General features: G+C 35.8%; 2 protein-coding genes across 3 annotated transcripts; one reads left to right on the top strand and one right to left on the bottom strand.

The window, feature by feature from the left end:
- Positions 1–16,982: 16,982 nt before the first annotated feature.
- On the top strand, positions 16,983–18,256 carry LOC127138693 (uncharacterized). Its single transcript, XM_051065192.1, has 3 exons — positions 16,983–17,398; positions 17,479–17,600; positions 17,681–18,256. Exons 1-3 carry the CDS (start codon positions 17,272–17,274, stop codon positions 17,999–18,001), a joined length of 570 nt encoding a protein of 189 aa, XP_050921149.1. The 5' UTR covers positions 16,983–17,271; the 3' UTR covers positions 18,002–18,256.
- Positions 18,257–18,762: 506 nt separating this feature from the next.
- Positions 18,763–24,673, bottom strand: LOC127138690 (uncharacterized). Of its 2 annotated transcripts, none has more exons than XM_051065190.1 (13): positions 23,871–24,673; positions 23,454–23,597; positions 23,139–23,351; positions 22,778–22,867; positions 22,560–22,676; positions 22,210–22,479; positions 21,773–21,929; positions 21,569–21,646; positions 21,172–21,272; positions 20,256–20,426; positions 19,727–19,801; positions 19,528–19,638; positions 18,763–19,394 (listed from the first exon to the last, which is right to left on the bottom strand). In XM_051065190.1, the coding sequence occupies exons 1-13, from the start codon at positions 24,258–24,260 to the stop codon at positions 19,065–19,067; spliced, it is 2,247 nt and encodes a 748-aa protein (XP_050921147.1). In that variant the 5' UTR covers positions 24,261–24,673; the 3' UTR covers positions 18,763–19,064. The 2 variants fall into 2 exon arrangements, with proteins under 2 accessions (XP_050921147.1, XP_050921148.1); XM_051065191.1 differs by having other exon boundaries at positions 23,454–23,584; positions 23,871–24,049.
- Between the last annotated feature and the right edge of the window lie 1,073 nt (positions 24,674–25,746).

The following is a 25,746-nucleotide window of genomic DNA, read 5'->3' as shown; positions in this document are numbered from 1 at the left end:
TTCTGGGAAGGTTTGCAGAAGGCTTTGGGAACTAAACTGAGATTGAGTTCTGCATATCACCCGCAGACTGATGGTCAGACTGAGAGGACGATTCAATCATTGGAGGATCTTTTGAGAGCTTGTGTTTTGGAAAAGGGAGGTGCTTGGGATTGTTATTTACCTTTGATTGAGTTTACCTACAACAATAGTTTTCATTCGAGCATTGGTATGGCGCCGTTTGAAGCTTTGTATGGTAGGAGATGTCGGACACCGTTATGTTGGTATGAGTCCGGTGAGAGTGCTGTGGTTGGACCGGAGATTGTTCAACAAACTACGGAAAAGATTAAGATGATTCAGGAGAAGATGAGAATTGCTCAGAGTCGTCAGAAGAGTTATCATGATAAGAGGAAGAAGTCACTTGAGTTCCAAGAGGGAGATCACGTGTTTCTTCGTGTTACTCCGATAACTGGGGTTGGTCGAGCTTTGAAGTCAAAGAAGTTGACACCGCGATTTATTGGTCCTTATCAGATTTTGGAGAGGATAGGAGAGGTAGCCTATCGTATCGCTTTACCGCCATCACTTGCGAATTTGCATGAGGTTTTTCATGTGTCTCAGTTGAGGAGGTATATTCATGATCCGTCGCATGTGATCCAAGTAGATGATGTACAGGTGAGAGATAACCTGACTGTTGAAATATCGCCTATGAGGATTGAGGATCGAGAATTGAAGCAGTTGCGGGGTAAAGAGATTGCCTTAGTGAAGGTAGCTTGGGGAGGACCAGCAGGTGGCCATGTGACTTGGGAACTGGAGAGTCAGATGAAAGAGTCTTATCCAGAGTTATTTGCTTGAGGTATGTTTTCGAGGACGAAAACTCTTTAGTGGGGGAGAGTTGTAACACCCCGAATAAAATAAGAGAATTATTTAAATTAAGTTAATAATATATTTATTAATTTAATTAAATAAATTGAATTATTGGATTTTTATTATTATTTGGAATAATAATTATTGGAAAATATATAAGTTGGAATAAGAGAAAAGGGTTTCAGTATTGGAAAAGAGTTTTCACGTGAAACAGAGAAGCGGCTGAAAGGTGAAAAGTGGAGAAAGGGCAAAGAGGAAGAGCTAGAGAGCAAAGGTTGAAGAACGGAAAAGCTTGAAGCTTAGAGATTGCCGGATTATCTCAGGTAAGGGGGGTTTATCGTCGTTTAATGGGTATTATAGATTAACATGTCATGGGTAGTGATAAACCGTTGAATTGACCCTAATTGGGATTTAGGATGCTGAGAAATTGTGATGAATAAGTTGTATGAAAACTGAAATTGAATCGATAATTGTATGTGTCGTGATTTTCCGATAATGTAGCTTTTTACGGAAGTTGAATCGGAGGTCCGGAAGTCCTCCAACGGCGGAAAATGCGGAGAACTCTGCATTCTGCCTTGTGTTAGCGCAGGAACTGCTGTTTTGCCTGCGTTAACCGGTTAACCCAGGGTGTTAACCGGTTAACACTGTTATATTTTGTGAAAATGTGCTGTTTTGCCTGCGTTAACCGGTTAACCCAGGGCGTTAACCGGTTAACACTGTTGCGTTTTGCCAGAAAGTGTATTTTGTCCTGCGTTAACCGGTTAACCCAGGGCGTTAACCGGTTAACACTGTTGGAAATTGGAAAAAATTGATATTTTAATGTTGTAAACATAATTGGTGTTTGGCCTATTATCGCTGATTTCGATGAGTGATTTTGTTGAGTTATGTTACGAAGTGTTGATACAAATATGTTGATAAGTTGTGTTGAAGTTGTTGAAAATACTGAGTTGAAGGCTTGGTGAGCCAAAGTTGATTATAAGTTGATTATAAGTTGATTATGTTGAACCCGTTGTTGTGTTGCTATTATTATCATGTTGTCGAAGTTTTAAAGTCGTGTATGCCATGTACATTCATATGCATTAAGTCGGAGCTTTGCTCACACCACGTTGGCCTGGATTGGCAAAAATTGGAGCTTTGCTCACACCACGTTGGCCTGGATTGGCAAAAATTGGAGCTTTGCTCACACCACGTTGGCCTGGATTGGCAAAATTTTAAGTTGAAAGTTGAAGGCTTATGCCTTGATGCCCACTAAACTGGCAATGATTTTAAGTTGGGAGTTTTACTCCGATTGGTACCACATGCATGACGAGTCGAGTCTCATTTGAGTTGCATTTTATGTTGTTATTGAGTTGCATTTTATGTCGTATTGAGTTGCATTTTACGTTGTTATTGAGTATGATATTTGAGTTGATGTGTCGTTACTGAATGCATGATATGATTAAGGTGATTAACGTGTAAATTTACTTAGCATTACATGATGATTTATAATGCTTATTATATCGATTGAGGAACTCACCCTTACAACTATTTTTCAGGTAACGAGCAATGAGTTGAGTAGAAGTCAATGCTTGGAGTCTAGTGTAGTCTCCTAAGTGGGTCATGCTCTGATAGATGTAACATCGGGACGAGATGTTTTAATTGTTTTATTGTTAATTGTCGAACCTTTTTATCTGTAATATGTTATATGTTGGAATGGTTGGTTGAATTATATCCGCTGCGAATTATGCAAACAAAAATGTTCATTTTGATTGAATAAAGAGCATGACAGTTTTTATGGTGTGAAATGTTGTGTGACACCCTTGGTGCATGATTACTCTGATATAATATATATATATATATATATATATATATATATATATATATATATATATATATATATATATATATATATATATTCGTTGTTGTTACTAAATAATTGGGGTATTTTAGAAGGGTGTTACATAAGCCCTAGAGGCCAATACTTTTGGTACTTGTATCGAATTATTTATTAATAATAAAAGGCATTTTCTTTATTATGGTTGATTAATAAAGTCCCTGGAATAGATAGTCTGTTTAATGTATTAAGTGTGACTTAATCATGAGAGCACATTAAACATATGGACACTATTCTTAAAGTATCCGTAGTCGAGCTTTAATGTGAAATGGGATAACATTAAAGCATTAAGACTATTATGTTTGTAGACTGATGATCACATCTCATGGATCATGGATAAAGAGTTATTAAGTCTTAAACATAGGTATGAATATTAGGAGTAATATTTATACCGGATTGACCCGCTATGAGAATACTATATAGAAAGTTATGCAAAGTGTCATAAGTTATTCTCATGGTGATAATAGTGTATACCACTCTTCGACCTGAAACCACTATGGATCCTAGATGTAGAGTCGAGTGCTTTATTGCTGATCCAACGTTGTCCGTAACTGGATAACCATAAAGACATTTGATGGGTACTCCACGAAGCATGTTGAGGGACATGAGTGTCCTAGATGGAATTTGCCAATCCTGCGTAACAGGATGAATGTCTATGGGTCCAATATTGAACTGGACAAGGATGACACGGTCTATACCTTGTGTTCAATATAGACATAAGGGCAAAGGGGTAATTATATACATAATTATTATCATAGGAGGTTTTGTCAGATCACATGACATTTTCGTGACTTGGGTAGCAGTGATGTGTTGCTAGATACCGCTCACTGTTTATTATGTTAAATGCGTGATTTAATATAATTGTCAACGCCGCGAAAACCTATAGGGTCACATACAAAGGACGGATTGATGAGAGATAGAATAATTAAGGAACATCGTAAGGTACGGTGTACTTAAGTAGAATACGAAATATGGTAAGGTACCAAATACTTAAGTGATTTTCGCATATTATGAGATATGGGCCAAAATGAACTTAAGTGGGCTTTTTGGCTTGAAGCCCACACAAGTGGTTCTATAAATAGAACCCCTTGGGTAGAAGCATTGGAACTCACTGAGACAGACAACACAACTAAAGAGTTGGAATTTCGTATCTCTCTCTCACTCAAAGCCTTCATTCATAACAGCTAGTGTAACACCCCTTTTTCTACCCCAAATTATTTAGCATATAATCAGAGTAAATAAGCACGCATATAAAGAAAAGGGCGTCACATCGACGTTTTCAAAAACTAAAAGCTTTCAAAAACCAACAATACACCTGGTCATTCAAAATAACACATTTCACTCATCATGAATATTCAAGCAATATGCGTTCGCAGCGGAAAATAGAGAATACTCATGTATTTCATAAAATGATCCATGTCCCATACCATGATCATCTCTCAATAATCACTTTAAAATAAAATAAACAAGTAATGACATAAAACATATCCAAATAAGACACGAGTTCAATACCACTAATCTACCCAGTGTTACATGACCAGAGCATTGACTCATTACCTAATTTCAAACTAAATACGGAAACTCTCCAGCTAATCTTGAGCGAGCTACCGTCCACTTACTCCAGCAATACTACTCTGTAGTATCTGCACGATACCCATGTAAAGGTAACATTCAAACAGAAAGGGTGAGAATTCAAATCATTATGAAATAGCATAATAAGGCACAATGAATTAAACAACAATTCAAGAATTCATCACACTTTGTATAATCATGTCAATAATATTAACCAACAATCATCTCATATATTTCATGCACACATCACACCCAATCAATACATGCATTCAATGATCACATAACTATAAACGACTCAATGCAAGACAATGTGACTCCATGCATGCGGTACCTCAATGTGAACCCAAAGTTTCACCGCTTTCCGATTCAATATCTAGAATCCAAGCCACGCTTCCGATCCGGACAAGACCAAAGCACTACGTCTGTTTCCAATGAAGGATCACCGCTTAATACTACGCCTAATCCCAATTAAGGATTAACGTCTGCTACGTCTGTTTCCAATGAAGGATCACCGCTTAATACTACGCCTAATCCCAATTAAGGATTAACGTCTGCTACGTCTGTTTCCAATGAAGGATCACCGTTTAATACTACGCCTGATTCCAATTAAGAATCAACGTCTGCTCATGTGGACCCACAGTTCCACCACTTCCACAATGAAGTCAACCATGCTATGAATGAATGCACACATACCAACACATATGCAATTAAGATCCTATATACCATCTTAACATTCCACATATCACCATAACTCGCAATTGGTACATATACACATTCGTCACAACACATCATCTATTATTTCATATACACATCCATAACCATAAATCATTCACAATTCAATAATGGTGTACATACACATTCATACAATATATTATTCACCAATATAGGCCAATCATCAAATTTGTACACATAGATTTCATTCCAAAACGCACACAACATTTAAATATCAATTTTTTCACCTTTCAAACAGTGTTAACCGGTTAACGCATACGGTTAATCGGTTAACGTAAAACAGAATGCGCTTCTTGGCAATTTTTAACAGTGTTAACCGGTTAACACCCTGGGTTAACCGGTTAACGCAAGACAGAAAGCAATTTTTTTCAATATTATAACAGTGTTAACCGGTTAACGCCCTGGGTTAACCGGTTAACGCAAAACAGAATGCTGTTCCTGCGCTAACACGAAACAGAATGCAGATTTCTCCGCATTTTTCATCATTGGAGGACTTCCGGACCTCCGATTTCGATTCCGTAAAAAGCTACACGTTCAGAAAATTATGACTCATCCAAATATATTTTCATTCACAGTTTTTGCATAATTTAATCATCACAATTCAAGAGTATTTATCAAGACCTAATAATTCCAAAACCATGCCAATTAAGGATTTCAACCTAAAACATGTTCCTACCCATTGACCCAATCATACTAACCCATAATAATAAGGATTCCCCCCTTACCTTGTCAATTTGATGGAAACCCTAACTCTTCTTTACTTTTCCTCTCCTCTTTCTCTATTGCCTTCAGTGCTCAAGTGAATTCTAATTCTCACTCCCTTCACCTCTTACTATTTATAATAATATTCTAGTTGGGCTTAAATCATGATATCCATCTAATTTAATCACTAGATCCAATAATACCTAATATTTAAATACCTCTATTTAAATTCAATTAATTAAACTACTTAATATGCACACCAAGTTAATTACTATAATAATTTAACTATATCTCATATCAACTAATTAATTAATTAACATACTAATTCAATTAATATAATCAATTATTATACTACCTCACAACCACTTAATTACTTAACACTCCAATTAATTAAATATAATATAATAATAATAATAGAAGAACTAATTACTAAAATTGGGTTGTTACAGCTAGCACTGCGATTGAAGGAATCCGTTTGTGTGGACTGAGTAGAGACGTTGTCATCGTTCAACGTTCGTGATCGCCCCGTGGATCTGTATCAAAGATTTTGATCATTATCAGAGATCTGCACCAAAGGTTTGAATCGTCACAAGAGGTAACGATTCTATCACTAATCATGCCCATTAGTAAGGATCACTAAATGGAGAAATTTTTAAATTCCGCTGCGCCTTGGATGGCAATTCTCCAACACAAACAACTTCCGAAATACTTGGTGACTCTTTAACATTATACTCCAGGGACTATTGTCAATTTGGAAACGTTGTCGGCCTATATCCTAGACGAGACTTGTGCTATTGGTAATGAAATATTCCACCGACTCTTCTGGGCATATCAATCATGCATCAAAGGTTTTGCTTTCTGTAAACCTATTATACAAATTGATGGTACATGGTTGTACGAGAAATATAAATGAACGTTACTGATGGCAGTGACACAAGACGACAACAACATTTTTCCAATCGGCTTTGCCTTAGTTGAAGGGGAGACTGCTGGGGGATGAAGTCTTTTCCTAAAAAATCTCCGATTGCACGTTGCTCCTCAGCCTAACTTATGCTTGATCTCAGACCGACACCCTTCAATAGTGAGTTCCTAGAAAAACATTGATAATGGATGGCAGGATTTTCCTTCGACGCATGTCTACTGCATTAGACATATCGCTCAAAATTTCGTGCGGGAGATCAAAGACAAAATGTTGCGGAAGAAGGTTGTCAATGCAGGGTATGCATTAATAGAACCTTTTTTCGAACACTATTGCGAAGACATCAGATTGTCAAACGCATATGCAATAAGGTGGATCGACAATATTCCATTGGAGAAGTAAACTAGGGCATATGACAATGGTCAATGATGGGGCCACATGACAAAAATCTTGTGGAATCAATGAACTCTGTCTTCAAAGGCATCTGAAACTTACCTATAACTGCTTTAGTGCAAGCAACCTATTTCAGGCTAAAGGCGTTGTTTGAAACCAAACGTTCCAAATGGAGTTCAGTGTTACAATCTGGGCAATTGTTCAGTGATGCTTCAATAAAATTCATTAAAGAGGAAGTTGTCAAAGCTAACACATATGTGGTCACGGTGTTTGACCGTACTAAAGGTTGATACAGTGTTGTTGAGTCAATGGATCACAATGAAGTCATGCCGAAGGGACACTATCGAGTGGAACTAGATAGAGGTTGGTGCGACTGCGAAAAGTTCCAAGCCTTTCGTATGCCCTGCTCCCATGTCATAGCGGCATGTTCAAAGGTTCGACGAGATCCTTCCAACTTGCTATCTGATGTTTACAAAGTCATAAGTCTTTACAATGTTTACAAAATTAGATTTTCAGTGGTAGCAAAAGAGGATTACTGGTTTGCATATCAAGTGGACATTCTCTGGCACAATGAAATAATGCGAAGAAAGAAAAATGACCGCTCAGACAACACCCGTATTCGAATCGAAATGGATACAGCGAGCAAAATGGTTAGATTATGTAGTTCATGTCGCCAACCCAGTCATAATCGTACTAACTGTCACAGTATTGGAACAAGCACAACAAGATAATTTTAATTATAACTTTTTTGCTTTATATTAAAAACAACATTCATTTCATATGATAACTTTGTGAGGAAATACCATAAAAAAAAATACAACACATAGAACACATAAGCAACACCTAAACAACAACAAATAAAATACCATCACTATCAAATACAACACATAAACAACATAACTATACGATTACAACCATTAAAACAATTTTGTGAGGAGTATACATCATCCTGTGAACGTCTCTGTCAATTTTAATATCCACCCAGAAACGAACTTCTCCATTTTAGTTGAACGTCGTATAAAACCATTGAAATCTTCTGATCCTTTCACCATCTGCAAAGTTTCCATCTAACCAACGGTTCAATGTCCTGTTAAGATGTTCGAACGTATCTACATTCCAAAGTCGGATCTTCATTGGAGGCTGCACTGTTGAAAATATTAAATTGATATTTCTCTTGTGAATATATGGACACAAGTATGAATATACAAACATTTTAAATAAAATTGAAGGAGATTGAAGAAAAATGGAAGGAAGGTAAGAAGTTCTGTGAAAAATGATTGGAGAAATGTTGTATTTATAGATAAGTGCACATGCATGCGTCATTGCTTTAGGCGCACACACATGGTTACATGCATGCATCATTGCTTTGGTCGCATACACACATGATTACATGCATGCGGCATTGCTTTAGGCGCACACACACATGACTACATGCATGCGTCAAATGCATGTGGCGCCTTCACATGTATGGCCTAATGCATGCGTCCAAGTCATTGACGCCTCCTATCATTGAAAATTAGATGCGTCAATCAAGGTGGTTATTTCTGTAACACCCCTTTTTCTATCCCAAATTTTTTAACATATAATCAGAGTAAATAAGCACGCATATAAACAAAAGGGTGTCACATCGACGTTTTCGAAAACTAAAAGCTTTCAAAAACCAACATCATTCATCATCAATATATAATACACCTGGTCATTTAAAATAACACATCTCACTTATCATGAATATTCAAGCATATGCGTTCGCAGCGGAAAATAATGAATACTCATGTATTTCATAACATGATTCATGTCCCATACCATGATCATCTCTCAATAATCACCTCAAGATAAAATAAATCAAGTAATAACATAATGCATATCCAAATAAGATATGAGTTCAATACTACTAATCTACCCAGTGTTACATGACCAGAGCATTGACTCATTACCTAGTCTTCAAACTAAAATACGGAAACTCTCCGGATAATCTCGAGCGAGCTACCGTCCACTTACTTCAGCAATACTACTCTGGAGTATCTGCACGATACCCATGTAAAGGTAACATTCAAACAGAAAGGGTGAGAATTCAAATCATTATGAAGAAGTATAATAAGGCACAATGATTAAATCAACAATTAAAGGAATTCATCACACTTCGTATAACCATGTAAATAATATTCGTCAACATTTATTTCACATGTTTCAAACATCCATCAAAACTCAAGGATTACAATATTAACATCCAATACTATATTCCCAAACATACACATAACTACAATTATCACATAATCACATATTTTGTCAAGTTATGTACTCAAACATCACCAAATTCAATTACCATATCTCATACACACATCACAATCATTACAATGCATACACTCAATCATCACATAACTCTAATGTGACTCAATGCAAGACATGTGACTCTATGCATGTGGTACCTCAATGTGAACCTAATGTTTCACCGCTTTCTGATTCAATATCTAGAATCCAAGCCACGCTTCCGATCCGGACAAGATCAAAGCCACTACGCCTATTTCCAATTAAGGATCAACGTCTATATGGACCCAACGTTCCACCGTTTTCCGATTCAATATCTAGAATCCAAGCCACTACGTCTATTTTCAATCAAGGATCAACGTCTACTACGCCTATTTCCATTCAAGGATCAACGTCTAATACCATGTAAACCCACAGTCTCACCGCTTCCACCATGAAGCCGACCATGCCATGAATGAATGTACAAATACCAATAAATATGCAATTAAGATCATCTCTACCATCTTAACAATCCACATATCACCATAATTCAACTCTATGAATTATCCACCAATTGTACATATACACATTCATAACAATATATCATTCATAAATATGCAATTAAGATCATCTCTACTATCTTAACATTCCACATATCACCATATATAAACTAATTATCAAGTACGCACAATTAGATTTCATTCCAAGATTATTACAACTTTTAAAATCTCAATTTTTCATTTTTCACAGCAAGTAACCGGTTAACGCTCGGTGGGTAACCGGTTAACATAAAACAGAATTAATTTCCTGCGCAGATTTTCAAGCAAGTAACCAGTTAACGCTCGATGGATAACCGGTTAACATAAAAACAGAATCACAGATTTTTAAGCAAGTAACTGGTTAACGCTCGGTGGGTAACCGGTTAACACAAAACAGAATGCAGAATTTTCTGCGTTTTTCATCGTTTGAGGACTTTCGGACCTCCGATTTCGATTCCGTAAAAAGCCAAACGTTCAGAAAATTATATAATCATACAATACTCTAAGTATATAACGTTAATTTGCAGTTTTAGCACAATCAAATCACCACAATCAAGCCTACTCATCAAAACCTAATAATTCCAAACAACCATACAAAATTAGGGATTTCAACCTAAACATATTTCTACCCATTGACCCAATCATACTAACCCATAATAATAAGGATTCCCCCTTACCTCTTCAATTTTCTGGAAACCCTAGCTTCTCTCTTGTTCTTCCCCTCTTCTCCTTACTTTTCCTCTTTCTTCCTCTATTGCCTTCAATGAGCTAATGAATCCTAATTCTCATTCTCCTACCTCTTATATATAGTATTCTATTTGGGCTTAAAGAGTGATATCTCTAATTTAATTAATAGACCCAATAAGACCTAATATTTAAATGTCTCTAATTAGTTCAATTAAATTAAACTAACACAATATACACACCAAGTTAATCAATTCCATTATTCATTATACCTCATATCAACTAAATAATTAATTAACACACCAAATCAATTAATATAATCGATTATTATACTACCTAACAATCAATTAATTAATTAACACTCCAAATAAATAAAATAAAATATAGTAGTAATAATATAAGAAATAATTACTAAAATTGGGTTGTTACAACTCTCCCCCACTTAAAAGATTTTCGGCCTCGAAAATTTACCTCAAACGAACAACTCTGGATACGATTCCTTCATCTTATCCTCGAGTTCCCAAGTAATATTGCCATTGGCGACTTCGCCCCATATCACTTTCACCAAAGCAATCTCCTTACCACGAAGCTTCTTCACTTCTCGATCTTAAATTCACATAGGTGATGTATCGACCGTCAAATTATCCCTCACTTGAACATCATCTAATGGAACAACATGCGATGGATCCCCAATGTACCTCCTCAAATGAGACACATGGAACACATCATGAAGATTAGAAAGTGATGGTGGCAATGCAATCCGATATGCCACTTCACCTACCCTTTCGGAAATATGATAAGGACCAATGAAACGCGGCGTCAACTTACGCGACTTCAAAGCTCTAGCAATACCCGTTATTGGCGTAACTCGAAGAAACACATGCTCATCTTTCTCAAACTCAAGAGCCTTCCTCCTCTTATCATGATAACTCTTTTGACGACTTTGAGAAGCCTTCATCTTCTCTTGAATCATCTTAATCTTATCTGTAGTCTCTTGAATCAACTCGGGTCCAACCACAACACTCTCTCCCGATTCGTACCAACACAAAGGAGTTCTACACCTTCTACCATAAAGAGCCTCAAAAGGTGTCATTCCAATACTCAAATGGAAACTGTTGTTATACGTAAACTCGATCAAAGGCAAGAAACTATCCCAATTTCCTCCTTGTTCCAAAACACAAAACCTCAAAAGATTTTCAAGTGACTGAATAGTCCTCTCCGTTTGACCATCAGTTTGCGGATGATATGCCGAACTCAAACGCAACTTCGTACCCAAAACACTTTGCAAACCTTCCCAAAATCTCGAAGTGAACCTCGGATCTCTATCCGAAACAATGCTCGACGGAATACCATGCAAACACACAATCCTCTCGATGTACAACTTAGCAAGTCTCTCCATCGAATAATCCATCCTCATCGGAATAAAATGAGCACATTTCGTCAACCTGTCCACAACGACCCAAATCGCCTCACAATTACTCAATGTTCTCGGCAAGCCCGAAACAAAATCCATAGAGATACTATCCCACTTCCACTCGGGAATAGATAACGGTTGCATCAAACTAGACGGCTTTTGATGTTCAATCTTTGACTTTTGACAAGTCAGACATGCATACACAAATTCCGCTACATCCTTCTTCATACCTTGTCACCAAAACATCTTTCTCAAGTCTTGATACATTTTAGTAGCACCAGGATGAATACTCAGACCACTTCTATGCCCTTCCTCAAGAATTCTCTTTCTTAAATCCACAACATCCGGAACACAAACTCGATCACGACACCTCATGATACCATTCTCATCAATCCGAAAGTCACCACCTTTGCATTGATTAATCAATGTCATAACATCGACTAATTTCAAATCCGACTTTTGACCTTCTCTAATCTCGTCAAGAATGCCACACGTAAGCTTCAACATACCAAGCTTAACACACGAAGATGTCGTTTCACAAACCAAACTCCAATCTCTAAATTGCTCCAACAATTCAAACTCTCGAATCATCAACATAGACATGTGCAATGACTTCCTACTCAATGCATCGGCTACAACATTCGCCTTTCCAGGATGATAACTCAAACCAAAATCATAATCTTTCAAGAATTCCAACCATCTCCTTTGCCTCATATTCAATTCTTTCTGATCGAACAAGTACTTCAAACTCTTGTGATCACTAAACACATCAAATCTCGATCCAAACAAATAATGTCTCCAAAGCTTCAACACAAACACAACGGAGGCCAACTCTAAATCATGCGTCGGATAATTCCTCTCATGAACTTTAAGTTGCCTTGAAGCATAAGCTACCACTTGCCCTTTTTGCATCAAAACACCTCCCAAACCCAACAAAGAAGCATCACAATACACAACGAAAGGTTCTAACGGATCCGGTAAAATTAAAATAGGAGCCGTAGTCAATCGTCTCTTAAGCTCTTGAAAATTCGCTTCACACTGCGAAGTCCAAATGAAAGCTTGACCTTTCCTAGTCAACTGCGTCAATGGTAACGACAACTTAGAAAATCCTTCAATGAACTTCCTATAATAACCAGCCAAACCAAGGAAACTTCGAATCTCAGCAACAGACTTAGGAGCTTCCCATTGAGATACAGCTTCAATCTTCGTAGGATCCACAGAAATACCACCACTCGAAATCACATGTCCAAGAAAACTTACTTCACTCAACCAAAACTCACATTTAGAGAGTTTAGCAAACAACTTCCTCTCTTTCAACATTGATAACACAACCTTCAAATGCTCGGCATGATCCTCTTTACTCTTGGAATAAATCAATATATCATCGATGAACACAACCACAAACTTATCCAGATAATCATGAAAAATTCTATTCATATACTCCATAAATACACCAGGTGCATTAGTCACACCAAAAGGCATCACGGAGTACTCGTAGTGACCGTACCTTGTCCGAAAAACAGTCTTTTGAATATCCTCAGCCTTTACACGAATCTGATGATACCAAGACCTCAAATCAATTTTTCTAAACACACAAACTCCAACCAGCTGATCCATCAGATCGTCAATCCTCGGAAGTGGATACTTGTTCTTAATCGTCACTTTATTCAGTTGTCTATAGTCAACACATAACCTCATAGAACCTTCTTTCTTCTTGACCAACAGAACAGGTGCACCCCACGACGACACACTAGGACGAATAAACTTCTCCTCAAGCAAGTCTTCAAGTTGACTCTTCAACTCTTTCAACTCGGAAGCAGACATCCTATAAGGAGCCATCGATACAGGACTAGTTCCAGGAACTAAATCAATCGAAAACTCAATCTCACGTTCCGGCGGTAAATCACTTATATCTTCCGGAAATACCTCCGCAAACTCACAACCTATTGGCAATTCTTCAATCGTCCTCTTCTCACGAATATCCAAAGTTACCAACAACATAAACAGCTCGGCACCATCTTGCACCGATTCATCAACTTGCTTAGCAGACACAAACCAATCTTCCTTAGCACCAACCTCCGGAAAAAAAAACCGTCTTCTCGAAACAGTTGATATACACCCGATTAAATTCTAACCAATACCATCCTCGAATCCGACCTCTCTCCGGGTTCAGGAAAACACAACATTCTCAAACAGGTTAACTAGCCAACACTGCACTCTTGCATGCAACGACATAATGTCCAAGCTCGATACAATTGGAACATTCAAGAGAAGCAGACGCTTCTCCCCCACTTATTTCATTCCCAACCTGCAATGGAGAATAAAACAAGCATCGACAATGTTCTCACACACATGTCGCATACTAGGGAACAAACATAATTAAACAACCTGGTCGGACGGACCGACCTGCTCTGATACCACTAATGTAACACCCCTTTTTCTACCCCAAAATTTTTAACATATAATCAGAGTAAATAAGCACGCATATAAACAAAAGGGCGTCACATCGACGTTTTCAAAAACTAAAAGTTTTCAAAAACCAACATCATTCATCATCAATATATAATACACCTGGTCATTTAAAATAACACATCTCACTTATCATGAATATTCAAGCATGTGCGTTCGCAGCGGAAAATAATGAATACTCATGTATTTCATAACATGATCCATGTCCCATACCATGATCATCTCTCAATAATCACCTCAAGATAAAATAAATCAAGTAATAACATAATGCATATCCAAATAAGATATGAGTTAAATACTACTAATCTACCCAGTGTTACATGACCAGAGCATTGACTCATTACCTAGTCTTCAAACTAAAATACGGAAACTCTCCGGCTAATCTCGAGCGAGCTACCGTCCACTTACTTCAGCAATACTATTTTGGAGTATCTGCACGATACCCATGTAAAGGTAACATTCAAACATAAAGGGTGAGAATTCAAATCATTATGAAGAAGTATAATAAGACACAATGATTAAATCAACAATTAAAGAAATTCATCACACTTCGTATAACCATGTAAATAATATTCGTCAACATTTATTTCACATGTTTCAAACATCCATCAAAACTCAAGGAGTACAATATTAACATCCAGTACTATATTCCCAAACATACACATAACTACAATTATCACATAATCACATATTTTGCCAAGTTATGTACTCAAACATCACCAAATTCAATTACCATATCTCATACACACATCACAATCACAACAATGCATACACTCAATCATCACATAACTCTAATGTGACTCAATGCAAGACATGTGACTCTATGCATGCGGTACCTCAATGTGAACCCAACATTTCACCGCTTTTCGATTCAATATCTAGAATCCAAGTCACGCTTCCGATCCGGACAAGATCAAAGTCACTACGCCTATTTCCAATTAAGGATCAACGTCTATATGGACCCAACGTTCCACCGCTTTCCGATTCAATATCTAGAATCCAAGCCACTACGTCTATTTCCAATCAAGGATCAACGTCTACTACGCCTATTTCTATTCAAGGATCAACGTCTAATACCATGTGAACCCACAGTTTCACCGCTTCCACCATGAAGTCGACCATGCCATGAATGAATGTACAAATACCAACACATATGTAATTAAGATCATCTCTACCATCTTAACATTCCACATATCACCATAATTCAACTCTATGAATTATCCACCAATGGTACATATACACATTCATAACAATATATCATTCATAAATATGCAATTAAGATCATCTCTACTATCTTAACATTCCACATATCACCATATATAAACTAATTATCAAGTACGCACAATTAGATTTCATTCCAAGATGATTACAACTTTTAAAATCTCAATTTTTCATTTTTCACAGCAAGTAACCGGTTAACGCTCGGTGGGTAACGGGTTAACATAAAACAGAATTAATTTCCTTCGCAGATTTTCAAGCAAGTAACCGGTTAACGCTCGGTGGGTAACCGGTTAACATAAAAACAGAATCACAGATTTTTAAGCAAGTAACCGGTTAATGCTCGGTGGATAACCGGTTAACACAAAACAGAATGCAGAATTTTCTGCGTTTTTCATCGTTGGAGGACTTTCGGACCTCCGATTTCGATTCCGTAAAAAGCCAAACGTTCAGAAAATTATAACTCATACAATACTCTAAGTATATAACGTTAATTTGCAGTTTTAGCACAATCAAATCACCACAATCAAGAATACTCATCAAAATCTAACAATTCCAAACAACCATACAAAATTAGGGATGTCAACCTAAACATATTTCTACCCATTGACCCAATCATACTAACCCATAATAATAAGGATTAGGATTCCCCCCTTACCTTTTCAATTTTCTGGAAACCCTAGGTTCTCTCTTGTTCTTCCCCTCTTCTCCTTACTTTTCCTCTTTCTTTCTCTATTGCCTTCAATGAGCTAATGAATCCTAATTCTCACTCTCCTACCTCTTATATATAGTATTCTATTTGGGCTTAAAGAGTGATATCTCTAATTTAATTAATAGGCCCAATAAGACCTAATATTTAAATGTCTCTAATTAGTTCAATTAAATTAAACTAACACAATATACACATCAAGTTAATCAATTCCATTATTCATTATACCTCATATCAACTAAATAATTAATTAACACACCAAATCAATTAATATAATCGATTATTATACTACCTAACAATCAATTAATTAATTAACACTCCAAATAAATAAAATAAAATATAACAGTAATAATATAAGAAATAATTACTAAAATTGGATTGTTACAATTTCCGTAATTATTTTTTTAAAAAAATATTTTAAATTTAAATTAAATAATATGGTTATTTAAAAGAAATTTTTTAATTGGTAAATGAGTCGGTTCGTTTTTGAAAGATACTTTGCGGTTCATATATAAATTATTTCAAATATATGAATTTTCAAATGATATTTTAAAAATCAGTTAAAAACTAATATTTTAAAGTTAAAGTAAAACATAAAGAATGAAAAAAAATTAAATTAATTCTTAATTATTTTATCTTTTTCCCTCTCAACCCTTGGATTAATCCAACAACACATACTAAGTGAAGATCAACCTAATCCCCATGTGAGAGAAACATAAGAGATGACCGGATCCATCACCAATCCAAGTATCCAACCAGTTTAGCGGTTCACGGAACAAGAACGACGTCACTCTTCCATCTTATACACAGTAAAAGAAAATACATATATATATTATTGGCTGTCGGCGGGTGGGGTAACGTTGCCGCTGGCACGCTGCAGCTTCACATTCACCTACTTCACCTACTTGTATAATTCAAGTTCAACTCTGACCACAAGATCAACCTAATCCCAAATCCCCAGTAATGTCTTTGTTGGCGTCGGAGATCGCTCGGAAACTGAATCTGCTTCCTCATCCCGAAGGTGGCTTTTACGCAGAAACATTCCGAGATCACTCCGTTCATCTCTCCACCTCTCACCTCCCTCCCGAATGTAATCAAATCTAACCTTTCTTTTCCATTTCATTTACTACCATTTATCATTCCTTTTACTCTCTCTCTCTCTTTCAACAGACAAAGTTGATCGTCCCGTTTCAACTTGCATATATTTTCTGCTTCCTTCTGGTAACATGTCTCGCCTTCATCGTATCCCTTGTTCCGAAACTTGGCATCATTACATCGGAGAACCCATCACCGTAATTCCTCTCCATTTTTTTTATAAGTTCTTAACCCAAGAGTAAAACACCCTATTCATTGATATTTGTTTTATTTGTAGGTGGTGGAATTGAATGAGACAGATTCAAGTGTTAAGTTTACATGTGTTGGATCTGATCTAGCTAAGGATCAGACACCGCAATACACGGTTCCTCCCAATGTCTGGTTTGGTTCTTTTCCGACCAGTGATTTCACTGTCTCTGCGGATGGGTCATTTTTGAAGGGTCCAGAAAGGGATGCTGAGAGTCACTACTCACTTGTGGGATGCACTTGTGCACCTGGTTTTCAGTTCCAGGATTTTGAACTTGCTAAACGTTCTTACCTCGTTTCACGTTTTCCTCAATTCGAGACTCTCATCAATACTCTCACGTTTCCTGAGTAATTGATTGCATGTAGTTACTCAGTTTATAGTACCTTTCCAGAATCGAATAATTGTCCATGTTTACACTTTTTAATGCTCCTTTGATGGAAGAAAGTAAAACTGTTATATTGTAATTTTTATTACATGCTAAGAATTTCGAAACCTTGCAGTACTTGTGTGTATTATACAAAAATAAACATGTAACATGAATGAGTTATTACTTCTGTATTGGTTGCCTTTTGGTTTACTAGAGAAGAGAATAGTATATTTCCTATACTCACGTTATCTTACTAAGGATGATGATGTTATTTTACCCCCTTATATATTGATAAGTTTTAATATAGATTTTTACACTATATAATCCTACCTATACTCATGTATACAATACTAGTTAACAAGCAAGTTGACTTCAATCACAACCATTAAATACTTCAAATTTTAAATCAATAAATCAAAGGCTAGAATAATCATTGATAGGGAAAATTTTCACCCAGAACTTGATAGAATAGTAGGCAGACAACAAACTTGTTGAAATCGTAGATGATAAAATAGTGTAGTGGAGTGAAATGGAACAGAAATCTTATTCTATTGTTAGTGTATTTTTTATAACTTGTGGAATGAAACATAATAAATCATATACACCTCCAAAAATTGAAAGGGAGAAAATTGATGGAATGGATTCCATCAATAGAATCTTAATTATATATCACTTCATTCCATTCCACCAATCCATAGAGACCTATGAGAAAATTAAACAAAATAGCAACATAACTCATTGAAAGTATTTGGGACAGCATAGGTTGCATAAAAGGTAATATAGTGAAACAGATTCGAATTTGCAATACAGAAACTTTTGACAAATTTTTCACATCTCATATCTTGTATAAGCTCTTCTTTCTCAGTATAGTTTACTTTCTATGGCAAGTTTAAACCTGCACGACTATCCTTAAATAGCTATACAATAACACTAGCGAAACAACTGTTAAATTAAAACAGAAGAATTACTCCTATACATTTTCAAAAGAACTATATTAATAGAAATTTCTATGCAATAAAATACAATAATCTGGAAAAAGAGTAGATTTCAACTGTCTTCTCCACCACAGCATAGTGAACAACATTCGAAGCAGGCGAGGCATCCGAGACCAATGCAAAGTTGGTTCAACACAGTTAGACATTGGTTGTTCATCTTGGAAAAGCACTGGATGCAGCACATGCAACAACAGTAACCACACACAGTGTCAAAGCAATTTGAGGCCGCTTTAAAGATTTCAGCCATTTCAGGCTTTGGTTCAAATCCTGGAGGAGTATTTTGAGCTGTTGCAGTTAAGTTGCCAAAGCCAATACCTAAATGTGGGAGTAAAATCGTTTTCTGGCCTTGGACATTTGCCTTAGAATGTTTCTTTTTTGACACCTGCTCAAAATTATTGAAGAAGTAATGTTTAGTAAAGCTTTTACAGAGGTTTTCATCTATGTTGTATAACAAAATAAGAAATCCATAAATACACTATGAGCTTTCCACTTAAAACAGACAGGCTGATTCTTACTTCTTTCGCTCCAGGTGACGATTCCTTGGTTTTCTTTAGGTGATCATTCTCCAGTATTATCATACTTGTATACTCAGATATAAAGCCAGTCTGCAGGCTCAGTTTTGCAACCTGCCAATTAAATGACATGTCATAAGAAAATTTATTGAATAGAACGCAAACAGTGAGTAGAGTGATAGCATAGGAAATATTTAGCAACCTTTTGTTCTAATTGTTTATTATCTGAAAGCCATGCTTGAGCAGTAAGATGCTCTATTTGATCTCTGGCAGAAATCTGTGGAAGAGAACATAATGAGCAATAATAACTAAGGAAAGTTTATTCATAGAGCAGCATCTAGTGAAGGATGAAAGGACCATGACTGAGAATAAAATGAAGCAAGCATGTATGTATGAATAAATCACAGGCATAGTGAAGAAAGATAAAGATGGCCAATAAACCAATGGTTCTTTATATACAGTAAAGACTTGTAGACAGACAAAGAAAAAGAATATATTAAATTTGTCTAGATCCTAATTTATCAGGTCTTATAGAACTAATTATACATGACCCAGCTGTTAACTTGTGCTTTAAGGAAAAACGTATTCTTCAAAGTAGTTCACATAACATGAAATAGTTTTGCTTATGCAGCAGCCACAAATAAACAAAGAATCTCCTCTACAGAAATAGTAGACATGATTCCAAAAAAAAACAAGAAAACTTGAGTATGCTAAGTAGAAGAATACTTTACCCTTTGTACAGGTAGGCCCTTATCCCTTTGTATCTTCAAATCTATTTCAAAATTACTAAAATCGGCCAAGATACCATTGACTTTAAGAGTTTCAGGAAAATTTCCCTTGTATCTGCCTGATAAAACCAATGGACCCTCTAATGAAAGATCCGGGATATTGGATGGATATACCTATCACAACAAATTTCAGATAATGCCATAAGAAAGAGACACAAGATCAGAGAAAATTAATAAAATTCAAACATACAATAAGATATGTGTAACAGAAAGTATATAGTAATAATTTCCAGGATATGCAAGTTCAGTTGCTTCATCGCAGAATATATTGGTTTTCATTTTCTAACAACATTCTAAAGTAGTTATAAGCAGAAATCGGATAGTCAAAACTGTAGGTATAAACCACGAATCCCCAAAAGGTATGACGTATCATGTCGGATGTGTATCCGACACGTATCTATTGGATACGCCAATTACTTTAGTGCAAATCTCCATTTTTTGTATATTTTTATGTGCGAGCCTCTCCACTACTCTGGTTAAATTTCCTTTTATTTTTCATTAATTTAGTTTTAATAAATGTTTTATTTGTATGTCCTTCACTGGTTAGTTTCTTATTTAAAATTTCTTTCTATTTCTATACTGTATTTGTCAATTTTTTAGTTTTATGAATGTGTATCCTAATTCCTAAATGTATCCTAAACGTGTCAGCATCCTATATTTTCTAAGAAATGACTTATCACCTTCGTATCATATATGTACATCATAGTCAACATTTTATTATGTTAATGATTAATTCAGGGCTTTGTCATAAATTAAGACATATTAAGCAAATTGTATGACAAATAAGCAGATCGTGAGATGACGGAGTCACGGGTAAACCGAAGGAAAAACAATAAATCTTCGGACAAGTTTTTTTTACCTCAACTTGATCGATTTCATCCAACATGTCCATTTTGATATTTGCAAGAATGAGAGATGAAGCTTTTTCAAACAGTGTCAGCAATCGAGGCTCAATCAAATCTGGCAATTCAAAAAATAGGGACAGCTATTATATTACTAGTGAAGAGAATGAATACAGAAAATAGGGACAGCTATTATGTTACTAGTAAAGAAAATGAATACAAAATTTATATAGGGTCATTGAAGAAATTTATGTTAAACTCCGAAAGTGAGAGTTTCTATACGACTGCAAATATTTATGCAATTCAACGAGAGGGTTTGATAAAAAAAAATCTCAAAAATCTAACTTGCAACAACAATTAAATAAGCAAATACGAAATGCTATGTACTTTCTAAAAATTTAGATAAAATCATACCTACATCCAGTGCAGCATCATATTGGCCCCTACCAATGTTAGCAAGCATCCGCAAGAAATAATGATTGCAGAATGAACCTGAGGTTGAATGAGGAATTTTACAATTACTTAATACAAATTGGAAGAATTAAGAGCAAGAGCTTAAACAATGTTTATCAGATAAAGAAAAATTCCTATCAAGGTTCAAAGTACTAGAAGTCATACCTATACCAAAAGTGTATATTCGAGGGCATATTGACTCTCCATTTATCATATGATTTTTCACCATAGCACAAATTTGTCTCTCATCTTCAACAGTTCCATCTGTAACTAGGAAAATTATCGGAACTGAACTTTGAGCACTGGACAGCATTTCTATTGCCTGAACAGAAAAGAGAACAAATACATAAATGCACTCTACCCAATAACAAGAGGATAAAACAACTAGTGTAGTGTGGTAATCACTAATTCATCAAAATTTAGTCCGAGAACATATAAAAATAAAGCAGAATTCGAGGAATGAGTTTTCCACAGTCTACACTGAAAGTTGAGCATAGATTGATTTGAACATTCAGTACATATTATGTTGGTTCAGTATTAACCACTGCTCAATATCTTATAATCTTTGTTTATGAAAAACTGCATATATTTATTTGGTATACCGTATTTAAGGGATGTGAAATATCTGTGCCGCCTCCGGCAACAAAGTTTGTGTTGATCCAATCACTGGCCCTTTCTACAGTATCATTGGAAGCCGATTCCATCGATTTCGAAAATAGATGACTCTCTCCATTAAAAGCTATAATCGTAAACAAATCATCAGGATTAAGCTTAGAGAGAGCAGACAGTAGTGCATTCTTTGTGTCATCCATCAGCTTTCCCTGCATGCTTCCACTAATGTCGATGATGAATATTATGTCCTTTTTGAATACCTAAATATCAAGTAGGATTAGAAGTGAGAATAAAAAAAACAATTTAAAACACACTCCAAGTTTAGAGTTAGTGTACAAACCTTCTTATTTTGAATATCTCCCGGAGAAAGATATATGTAGAACATCTCTCTTTGATCAAAATCATGCGCAGATGCAGATTCCAAGAGAACACCTCCGTTTATAAGACTTGAGGAGATCTAAGTGCAGGTAACAATGTAACAAGCTAATAAGATATAATCTTTCAACCACTGAAGAAGTTACAAAGAAAATAGTAAAATAAAATAGTCAGAAGTCTTACTGAATATGAAAAGCTAAAATCATCTTTCGACCATGAGAGAACTTCGTTATCACATAAGAAACCCATACTCCCAGCATGACGCCTCACTTCCTGGACAATCAGAATAACATGGTAATCGATTATATCTTCTGTGAAATTTAACAGTAGTGAGTGTTGTTCAATATGGACTGTAGTGGCGCTATAGTGCTATAGTGTAGCAGAATGTGAAAAACAGTTATTATTTTGTTGAAAGCTAAAGTACAAAATATTGTCCAATTGCAATTATAGCACTATGAAAATTGAACAAACAGCTATTTTCTGCAATTCATCACTGAAAAGACTGCAGTGCCCCCATATGTGAAAAAATCAACCAAATATGAACCTGTAGGGGATGACTAGTTGTCTTGAACAGAAGCTCACTTCCAGCAACAACATCCACATTGAGTCGTATCTTTTCTCTTTTCGACATTCTCTTCCCAGTAGGATTGACAAAATCTGGAAAAGTGAATGGCACATTCAAAGAGTACTCACCATTAGAGCATTCTACTTTCTGAGACCAATGCATTTTAATTGATAAATTTGAACCACCATCAATCTGTTACAAACCACATAGAAAAACATAAACAACATCATATTAAAAACTACCCACTAGATTAAACAGATATAGAAAGACACTATCCAAAATCCAAATATTCACCTCTGGTATAGTTAAAGTAAATATATTTGATTTAAGATAGCCTCCATTTTGAACTGGGGTAGCAGTTTGGTTTTCATCCATAACTACCAGTTGAGTTGAATAGGACTTTCTAGGAGCATTAACCTCAACACCTAGAATTGAACCCTGTTAGCCAAATCATATCAGAAAGACACAAAAAGAAGCATTCCATGGACGAAAATATAGTATTTTATAGTTTAAGTTCTTCCTATTCTAAAGCTTGAATTAAACAAAAATTAAGAAATTAAAAAGAGTTAGTTAGGTTTAAAATAACAATAAAGACCGTTGTGCATGTGTCAAAAGAAGAAAAGTAAAGTAAAGCGTTAACTATAACGTGATATGAATAAAAAATTAGGGAAATCGGAAACTTCAAACAGTCACAAAAACCAGAGAAAGTACCTGGTGGCCAACGGGAATGGCAAGACGGCAATCGCAGGAGCGGCTACCGGTAACGCAGTGGAGTCTCCAAGTACCAGAGACGGTGATAAAGGCAGTATCAAGATAACACTCAATTTCCATTTCAACTGCGTTCATCTGAAGCGGAATAAGTGCCGGAGGATCGCACCGTCCGTACACGTAAGGTTGGTAACTAGCGATGTCAGGGTTATCAACCATCCCTGGATCGTAAATCACCGCGTAAACCATCGGTGCTTTAGGAAGAAGCGCGTTTGACGACCTTTCCATCAACGTCGGAGGCTTCGGCGGTGCCACCGCTCTGTCTTTACCGAAGTATATACGTCTGGAGAGCTTTATACCGTCATCAACGGCTCTACAAAATTCGTCCGCCATTAGAGAGTGAAAAAGCTCTGAAAAACCCTTTGGAATAGGAAGAAGGAAGAATAGTCTAGAAGAAGAAGAGGTAGAAAAAGAAAGAATGAAGATATGAAGAATAATTAAAAAAATGAATAATTGAATATAGAAGAAAGGGTTGAGATTAAGAGAAGTGAGTGTAGTGTGGGTCCTTCTTAAAGTATAAGCTTCTGGTTTTCCGTTATAAGCCACGTGCGGCCATTCGCGGCTCGACACGTGTGTCACTACTGCGTCGGCAATTGGAATGCAGATTCGGATTTTGTTGTAAGTGGACGCCAATTCGGTTGGTCTCTGAACTGATTTTCCCGGGTTTGGTTTTGATTAATTGTGTGAATTTGACCCGAATTTTGGATTTGTAGATGATTTTTGCTAAATTCGGTTGATGCTGATTTGTTTGATATTTTTGTAAAAAATTATACTAAAATGGGTTTAAAGTTAGATAGGAAGAGATGAATTTATTAGTTGTTCATTGATTAATGTGAATAAAGAGGGGTGTCCATGTCAGCATTCATTAAGAAAAAAGCTACTGAGCTGTCACCATGCTACAACTTGACCGTTGGAGTACCGCTAAAATGACATCTGTTTTTCTGAGAGTCATTCACTCGTAGGGTGTCACCTACCTATGAGTCTTTTGTATTTCAAGTTCAACAACCTTCTGTGCATGCTTTTCAACGTATAGGATTTTGGCTTCATCTCCTTGTAGCAAAGAAGCTTCAATTCTAACGTAAACAAGAGTTCAACTGCCCTTCTTTTTTCGTTTCTATTTCAAGTAGCGTTTTTTTTTTTAATAAAGGGAAGACCAAAGACTCAAATAAAGATAAACTAGACATTAAGTCTATCGGATAAATTAGACCAATCCAAATTAAAGACATACCTATCGGATAAAAATCGAACCAAACACGATGAACATTGTTAAGCAAATTCAATTTTGTTAAAAATTCAAATAACGCTTTAATACAGCACCATTATTAGAGGAATAGTTTCATTCAATATTTTTAGTATGAAATTTTTATCTAAATAATCAACTTTTTTAAATAAATAGCAAAACTAATCTACATTCCCATATATTTCCAAACTAATTCACTTTTAATAAAAAAAATTAATACAAAGATGTCGTCAATTGAATTAGCGACAATATACAAATACAGAGGAGAGAGAATACACACTATCTCTCTCCTGTGTTTGTATATTGTCGTCAATTAGATTGACGACTCCTCTTAATTTTTTGTATATTGTTGTCAATTGAATTGACACCCTCTTTATATTGGATTTTTTTCTTTTCGAAAATGAGTTAGTTTGAGAAATAGGTAGGAATGTGGGTTACTTTCAATATTTATTTGAAAAAGTTGATTATTTGGATAAATTTTTTACTTAATACTACTTGTGTAAAAGAAGCATTAAATTGTAAGGAAGGGAAATTGAGACATTCCATTTATTTATCTTATAAATATAAAATTTTAATATT

The sequence above is a fragment of the Lathyrus oleraceus genome, chromosome 4, assembly GCF_024323335.1.
Source record: "Lathyrus oleraceus cultivar Zhongwan6 chromosome 4, CAAS_Psat_ZW6_1.0, whole genome shotgun sequence".
NCBI lineage: Eukaryota > Viridiplantae > Streptophyta > Magnoliopsida > Fabales > Fabaceae > Lathyrus > Lathyrus oleraceus.
This window is presented reverse-complemented; position numbering and strand designations above follow the sequence as displayed.